Raw genomic sequence first — 8,405 nt, 5'->3', positions numbered from 1 at the left:
GCTGGGTGACCTTGGGCTAGTCACAGTTCTCTCTGAACTTTGTCAGCCCCACCTGCCTCACCAGGTGTCTGTTGTGGGGGAGAGGGAGGGAAAGGAGTTTGTAAACCACTTTGAGTTTCCTTACAGGAAAGGTGGGATTTAAATCCCAACTCTTCTTCTTTTCTTTAATTCTTCCCTTTCTGTCTCTCCTTCTTGTTCGTGCCCATAGCCCTGCTGAGATTTAACCAGGCCATCCTGGTTTCCCGTCATGACCCGGCCTCTCGGAAGAAGGTGGTAGAGGAAGTGAAAAGGCGGGCGACTTCCCAGGGAAAATGGCCACAGGTAAGATCCCATGTGAGCCCACCACGTTTCATTCTTGCCCTGGTGAGTGGTGGGGTATTTGAACAATGCCCCCCCCTTCCTTTGCTTGATTTCCTCTTTTGTGTTCCCAGGTCCTGTTTTTTCCAGAAGGAACCTGCTCAAACAAGAAAGCCTTACTGAAGTTTAAACCAGGTAGGAGGCCCGTGAGGTCATATGGATTGAGTGCCTTATTGATGTACTTATTTGTTTGTTGATTTGTTTATAAAAATACAGACCTGCCTCATACCCGCCTCTCTAGGCGGCTTACCCAGGTAAAAAAGACAATAAAATGCCACAGTAAAACATCATCAGTAAAACATAACAATTACAACAACAATAAAAAGACATTAAAATAACTCCAACCCTTGGTCTGATCCGACAGGCCTGTTCTGATGTTCTTATGTTCTGATGTTCTTCTTATGTTCTGACCCCACTGGAAACGAGGCTGTTCAAGCTACCTGCAAACCCATTCATGTCTTCTTCTATTGTTCTTCTAGGTGCCTTCATATCGGGTGTTCCCATCCAGCCGGTCCTTATCAGATACCCAAACAGTCTGGTGAGTCTCCAAGAGCGGGAACAGAGAAATGGTGAAAGACACCGTTCAACTTCGCCCTCTCCCCCAAACATTGGCGCCTGAGAGGACATTGTAAAGATAACCGGTTTCTTCTCTTTGCAGGATTCAACAACCTGGGCGTGGAGAGGACCTGGCGTGTGAGTAATTTTTTTAAAAAAGGAGTGGAAGAAAGGAGAGCAGGCTGGGATGAGTTTATTCCTCAAACTGACACGTTGCCCAATGTATAATCCTTCCTTTCAGATTAAAGGTCATCTGGCTAACAGCGGCTCAGCCCTGTACTACTGTGGAAGTGGAGGTAAAAATAAAAAAAATCAATTTTATTTGGCACCTCAGTGACCCTTATGGTGATCTCCCCCGCATTCTCCCTGGTTCAAAGCCCCTCCACCACCCCAGGTTTCCCAAATCACCCAACTGTGCAGGATTTGAATTCAGAGCCAAAGGCAACATCTGGAGTTCCAATAGATAAGGAAGTCCCAGCACCCCTCATTGGACAGTTGATTTTCATATGTGTTTTGACTCCCCATTGTGTTCCTTTTTTTGTTTGGGGCCCCGTGTGCTTTTTTTTAGGAGAAAGGGGCAATTCCAGTATTCTAAATAGGTAAATATTTTCAGAGTTCTACATGAGCAGGCCAGACTCTCTGGAAAAGGCACTAACGCTAGGAAAAGTTAGCAGCAGTTAGAAAAGGGGTCTGACAGAGTAAATAAAGGAAGCCAACGCCTTCAGTTTGCAAAACCCGAGCAAGGTTGTTAAGGACAGCGCATTTTGAAGGCCGTTGGTCCTTTCCGCTCAAGCCCTTGAAAACATTTTGCAAACATTTGCGAAACGTTTTCAGAACCCCCTCCCGTTTTTCCGCACTTACCCCCATGGACCTTCATGGAGGAAATGTGTTATTTCCTGCCTCAAAACATTTTATTTGGTTTGTGTGGAAAGGGTCGTTGATCTATACCAGGGGTCTTCAAACTATGGCCCTCCAGATGTTCATGGACTACAATTCCCATCAGCCCCTGCCAGCATGGCTAAGTGGCAGGGCTGGTGGGAATTGTAGTTCATGAACATCTGGAGGGCCATAGTTTGAAGACCCCTGATCTATACTGTCACCGTAACTCCATGTGACTTGATGCCACATAATATACACGCTAGCTTTCTGGCTCACTGTCCGGGGCTGCGAGATGTGGTGGAGGGCGTGTGTAACCTCTCTGTAACCTCCTTCCTTGATCCCAACAGGGTTCTTCTTCGCTAACCCCAAATCTCTTGGGTGACCCCATTAAAAAGATAAAGGTAGTTCTCTATACAAGCACGGGGGCGTTACTGGCTCACGGAGTGTCATCCCATCATGATATTTACTAGGCCGTAGGTGTCAAACTCATGGCCCTCCAGACGTTATGGACTACAGTTCCCATCATCCCCTGCCAGCATGATGCTGGCAAGGGATGATGGGAACTGTAGTCCATAACATCTGGAGGGCCGCGAGTTTGACACCTGTGTACTAGGCAGACTATCTTTACGGGGTGTTTTGCCATTGGCTTTCCCAGTCATCTTCACCCTCAACCAACTGGGTTTTTTCCGATCTTGGACCCCATTCCTTACCCTTAATTCTTCCTGTGATTTTCAGTTCCTCCCTGTTTATCAACCCAGCCCTGAAGAGGCGGTGAACCCTACGCTGTATGCTAACAATGTTCAAAAAGTCATGGCCCGGTGAGTGGCAAAGAGGTTGTGGGTCCTAGGTTGTGGGCGGAAAGTTCTGGGCAAGGGCTGGGCAATATAAAGGAGAATCTTAGGCCCCTTCTGCACATGCAGAATAATGCACTTTCAATCCACTTTCAGTGCACTTTGCAGCTGGATTTTACTGTGCGGAATAGCACAATCCACTTGCAAACAGTTGTGAAAGTGGATTGGAAGTACATTATTCTGCATGTGCGGAAGAGGGATGAGTTATGGGGCAGAATTTCTTGCTCAAAACAGCAGGGCAACATCACCAAACTACCATGTGGAACTTCCGTAGCATTCCTCACACAACCCTCAATTTTACTGCCCCAAGACAAAGTGTGAACTATATCTGAAACGGTTTCAGATCATTGGGTTTCACCATCAAGTGCTTGGCCAAGATAAATCTTTTCCCTTTGGGGCGAACCTGGATTTAATTGGTCCCTAGGAAGGGCTGTCCTTTTAGGAGCTGATGATACTGGAGAACTGGAAGAAGGGCAAGGTTGCAAATTGCCAATAGAAGTGCCCCTCTGATGGTCTATGGTCGCTCACCAGACTGAGGCCCCTTCCGCACACGCAAAATAATGTGTTTTCAAACCACTTTCACAACTGTTTGCAAGTGGATTTTGCCATTCCGCACAGCTTGAAAGAGCACTGAAAGCAGTTTGAAAGTGCATTATTCTGCATGTGCGGAATGAGCCTGAGTTACAGCCTCAGGCCTGGTTGCTTGGAGAAGAAATTCAGGGTGTGAGGGAGGGTGTATTTATATAATGTTGACCCCCAGTTTGGTGCACAATGGGAAGATGCTCTGGCATGGAAGAATGGTGCGCGGTTTGGTAGGCGGGTGCAAAAGATGTTCTTCAGACCTGTCTTCTCTTGGCTCCCTCCTGCCCCCTCTTTTAGGGCCTTGGGAATTCCTGCCACTGAGTGTGAGTTTTTGGGCAACCTTCCAGTCACTGTAGTGGGGCACCTGAGGGTGGCACTGGAGCCACGCATCTGGGAATTGGGCAAGATGCTCCGCAAGGCCAGGTAAGAGATTGGAAGCGATGGCTTGATGGTTGATGGGTCAGGGGTCTGAGCCAGTGGTGGGATCCAAACATTTTAGTAACAGGTTCCCATGGTGGTGGGATTCAAACTGTGGCGTAGCGCCAATTGGGATGGGCAGAGCACGACGGGGGCGTGGCCAGGCATTCCAGGGGCGGGGTATTCCTGGGCGGGGCTGTGGCAAGGACGCAGCCGCTGCGCCGGTCCTTGGGCGGGAAACGAATGCACGCAGGCACAGGCTGCCATGCACACCGGTGCACCTCCTGCTAGACTGCTTCAAGTTCTGCACGCTACTGCTGAGAGGAGGGGCGCAACTAAGGCAAAAATCACGTGGCAAAATCACCAATTAGTAACCCCCTCTCGGCACACACAAATAATCAGTAACCTACTGTCGGGAACCTGTGAGGACCTGCTGGATCCCACCTCTGGTCAGAGGTAAAGAAAAATCAGAAACAGAGTAGGAGATGGGACAGGGAAATGGGCCACCACCTTATGGGCAGATAAGCCTCCAGAAGAAAGTCCGCAGGGTGCTGGTTGAGGAAAGAGGTATGTTTTATCCAATGCTACTTGGCGGCTGAGGCAGCAATTCTACCTATATGAATACCGGTTGTCACTGCATCGTTCAGAAGGGGTGGAGCTCTGCGGGGGCTGAACTCCAGCACCCAGAGGTGGGATCCAGCAGGTTCTCACCAGTTCCCGAGAGGGGGTTACTAATTATTTGTGTGTGCCGAGAGGGGGTTACCAATTGGGTCTGCTTTTCCGTTAGAAATTCCATTAGGTCCAAAAATCATAAAGTCCTGTTTTTTCCTATGTGGCTGGTTAGCGAAGGTAGAAAACGGGATAATTCTCCCTGTGGGGCTGTTTTAAAAACATATTTTAGATATATGGTAAAGTTCCTTGTTTAAGGAAAGTATCCTTCTTTTGATTTCTAGAAACAAAATTAGATATTTGAAAGTATTAAGTATTTGACAGGCAGTCAATTAGAGGAGAAGTAGTTGTTTCTGTTGGCAGTAGACGACAGGACTTGCTATAATGAGTTTAAATTATGGACAGAAAGATACCAGCTGGAAATTAGGAACTTTTTTTTACAGTAAGAGTTTTTTACAGTAACAGAGAAATTATTAATGCCCCGCCCGGAATGCCTGGCCACGCCCGGAATGCCCCGCCCAGTCCCATTGGTTATGCCACTGTTTGAATCCCACCACCATGGGAACCTGTTACTAAAATTTTTGGATCCCACCACTGCCAGCACCCACCTGCCACTGGCAACAAACTAGGTGGCCATTGGTGCTCTTCTCACCCCCTTTGTGAAACACCCATTTCTGAGCCAAGCTGTATAAGTGAAATCATGAGAAATAAGCTTGCATGTCCCCCTTTGCAATGAGGCATCTAGGGAAATCCAAAAAGAGCAGAGCTAAGAGGCAAAAGGATCGGTTGGTTCTCTCTGCTGGCTTCAACAACCTGTTTTTGCAGGTCCTTGACAGGTGGAGTCAAGTGCCAGTTGGATGAATTTCCTGCTTGTCCATCCGGGCAGCTGGGACCAACGGAGCTAGCCCAGTGTTTGGGGCTGCCGTCCCCTGAGGATGTGGAGGGGCTCTTGACCTATTTTCAACAGGTAAAATGGACTAGACTGTCAGGGAAGCTTGTAAAATTGGAGGGCTGAGGAGGGGCAAACTGAAATAAAGGAAGTGGACATTTTGCAGAAATCTTCAGGAAGCATGACTGAATGGGGGCTGAGATCCCTGATTGGCCAGGATTGGGAGATTTCTGATTGGCTAGGATTGAGAGGTTCCTGATCGGTTATGCGCAGTACAGAATATCACCCCCCTCCTTGTAAATGAGCTTTAATTGCCCTCAGTGTTCTCAACACATAACAAAATCTGATTACCTGCTTCGTATTTTGACGGTGTTATGTCCAGTAAGTAGCCCTAAGTTAGCTGGGATCACTGGGGAGGAATGAAATAGAGAGGGGAAAAAATGGTTCAGGAGGAACAAAGGGGTATATTATCTGTGGGGGAAGCACCAAGCCACTCAAAAATGTGAGATTCAGAATGTTTAAGAAAATGGGAGGCAGGAACCTGAGATGGAAAAACAAAATGAATGACAGGAACGAGGAAGGAGCGTTGCACCATCACCCTCAGTGCGCTTTCTCCCCCAGGACGCAGATGGAAAAACTGACTCCCGGGAAGTATGCCTGGCCTTGGAAGCATTAGAGGGCGAGCACGACCCCCAGCAGCTGACGAGCCAGGCCTTTGAGGTAACCGCTGTGTCTGCCGTCGTTCAGGCGGCGTGTGCTTTTGACGGAAGGCAAGAGTTCGAGACCTGCCCAAGAAGCTTGCAGGAGGGGGAGGCAGCTTGGCCTGAGGACATTCGGCGTTCGGTTGGTTCTCATCTCCGTGCTAATACACTGTTTTCCGTGTCACCAGCTGTTCTCCGAGATACACGCTGAGACCGGGGACCGCCGGCTGCACCAGGACGGCTTCTGTGCCATTTTGCGTCTACTACTGGGCACGCCCAAAGCGGACGGGATGGCACTCCATAGCCGGCTCTGCGGGGACCACAGCCAGGACGGACTTACGCTTGGTGAGAGCCCTCCTGTCTACACAGATTATTAAAGGAAGCAGCATTGAAGGAAGGAGGTAGTTGTAGACAAAATACACAGAGGGATTGGACGAAGATGAGATTTCTCTTTCTTTTTGCCATCCCAATGAACTCACTGGTAAGAGGACGAGATGCAGATAGGAGAAGACAAGACTGTGATAATTGTGAGGTTAGGCTTGCTCTACATTGCCCAGTAGGGCAAAGATAGAAACAGGCATTGCAGCAAAGTGGTGACATCAATTACAGCGCGACCTGAGAAGTGAGGTCGTCATGTTGGCTTCATGCCCAAAGGCCTACCAGAAGCCATTGGGTTTTACCATAGAGTTTTGGGCGAATCCTAGAACGTCACACAGTTGCACTAATGTCATTTCTGGGTGGAGAGCTGTAAAATGAAGGCAGAAAGCCGGAATATTCATATAAAGTCCTAAAGGTGTCGTATTTACGCACTGAGGCCCCTTCCGCACATGCAGAATAATGCACTTTCAATCCACTTCCACAATTGTTTGCAAGTAGATTTGGATATTCCGCACTGTAAAATCCAGCTGCAAAGTGCATTGGAAGTACGTTATTCTGCATGTGCGGCAGAGGCCTCTTCATTTTGGCCCAGTACACGTTCCGTGGTTTATGCTGAGACAGTCCTCTCCTCCATTATAACTTCATTCTCTCCTTCATCCTTTGTCTTTTCCCCGCACACAGATGAGTTCCAGGACTTCTCTCTTCGCCACCCTGACTACGCCCGCCTGTTTAGCACGTATCTGCGCCTCCCTGCCGCTCGCACTCTGACCAAGCCTGGCCCCCCACCCGCCTACGCGAATGGCCTCCCTGCAGCCGCCTCTCTCAAAAGCAAGGCAGACTGAAAGCCCGCCCAAGCCTCTTTAGCCATGTGTATACAAAACAAAGACAAAAAAACCCCCCACACACACAGCCATGCCACACCCTTGGCCACGCAGACCCCCCTCCCCCCCCACTCGCTTGCTAGCTCCATGCCGTCATGGCGGTCGGGCAGAGGCGGGGGCGGAGACACCCCCATCTCAGGGCAACGTTAACTGGGGAACCACAGCCACAAGTTCTTTGGGGATCGGGGCTTCTCTCCGTTTGTTTTAAGAGTTTCGTTTATTTTTTGTTACGTTTTATTTTATTCGACGTTCTGTTTTCGTTGTGGACCTTTTTCCTGTTTTCGTGAGGGGGAGGAAGGACAGAGGAAAACGATGGTCTTCTTGCTTTTTCGTTCCACTTTCTGTTTTGTAAGATATAAAGAAGTGCTATTTTATATATAAAATAAATATCTATATCTCTATAAACAAAGGCGCAGGTGATATGTTTAAAAACAAAAGGGGAGATTACTGAGTTTTGAAAGGAAAGCTGGAGAAAGTAATAGTGATCGGGTTTTTAGCCTGACCGTTCTCCGAGGAACACCCGGTGACATGAATGTCTCCTTGGTTTTATTCTCACACCTATCCTGTGAGGTAAGTTACACTGAGGCAAGAATGACGGTCCTGAAATTATTTATTTATTTTTCGTAGTTCTACCCTGTCCATTCCTAAATTACCCAGTTTGCTTTATGGTCGAGCAAAGGTTTGAACCCAGGTTTCTGCAGCCGGGGGAAAAAATACTGCACATTTTGTGCATGGAGCTCCCAGGTTGCTTTTTTCTTTCTTTTAGATGGCTGGCACATGAGACCTAATTTAGACCAGGACCGTGACATGGGGATGAGGTGGTAAACCAGTGGTTCTCAACCTTCCTAATCCTGCAACCCTTTAATACAGTTCCTCATGTTGTGGTGACCCCCAACCATAAAACTATTTGTGTCTCGGTTCCTAAGACCATCGGAAAGATGTGTTTTCCGATGGTCTTGGGCAACCCCCGTGAAAGGGTCGTTCGACCCCCAAAGGGGTCGCGACCCACAGGTTGAGAATCGCTGTGGTAGACAGTCCCTCACAGACTCTTCCCCGACCTAAAACAACCAGCACCTCTTCTAGTTTGGTTCCCAGCTTATCCTTCTCACCACTGCGCCACACTACTTCAGGACCCTGGGAATAGTCATGGAGGCTGCCCTTTCAAAGTCTAAGCTAGTGGTGCCATGAACGAGAAGTCGGCTTCCTGTTTGCCCGGTAGAGAACGCCTCAGATTTGCACTCAACGA

At 48.4% G+C, this 8,405-nt stretch overlaps 1 protein-coding gene across 1 annotated transcript in view; it reads left to right on the top strand.

Moving 5' to 3' along the window:
* The window catches only part of LOC125444261 (lysophospholipid acyltransferase LPCAT4-like), an 8,975-nt gene extending 1,411 nt beyond the window's left edge, over positions 1-7,564 (top strand). Inside the window, exons 2-12 of the mRNA XM_048516689.1 lie at positions 209-321; positions 432-492; positions 837-895; positions 1,016-1,050; positions 1,154-1,208; positions 2,527-2,609; positions 3,522-3,647; positions 5,136-5,277; positions 5,821-5,919; positions 6,089-6,245; positions 6,960-7,564. Of these exons, the coding sequence (XP_048372646.1) occupies positions 209-321; positions 432-492; positions 837-895; positions 1,016-1,050; positions 1,154-1,208; positions 2,527-2,609; positions 3,522-3,647; positions 5,136-5,277; positions 5,821-5,919; positions 6,089-6,245; positions 6,960-7,120 (1,091 nt within the window). The 3' untranslated portion in view covers positions 7,121-7,564. The remainder of the gene's footprint in view (positions 1-208; positions 322-431; positions 493-836; positions 896-1,015; positions 1,051-1,153; positions 1,209-2,526; positions 2,610-3,521; positions 3,648-5,135; positions 5,278-5,820; positions 5,920-6,088; positions 6,246-6,959) is intronic.
* Positions 7,565-8,405: the final 841 nt, after the last annotated feature.

The sequence above is a fragment of the Sphaerodactylus townsendi genome, linkage group LG15, assembly GCF_021028975.2.
Source record: "Sphaerodactylus townsendi isolate TG3544 linkage group LG15, MPM_Stown_v2.3, whole genome shotgun sequence".
Lineage (NCBI taxonomy): Eukaryota > Metazoa > Chordata > Lepidosauria > Squamata > Sphaerodactylidae > Sphaerodactylus > Sphaerodactylus townsendi.
Note: the sequence above shows the minus strand (reverse complement) of the source record. Positions and strands in the feature narration are given on the sequence as shown.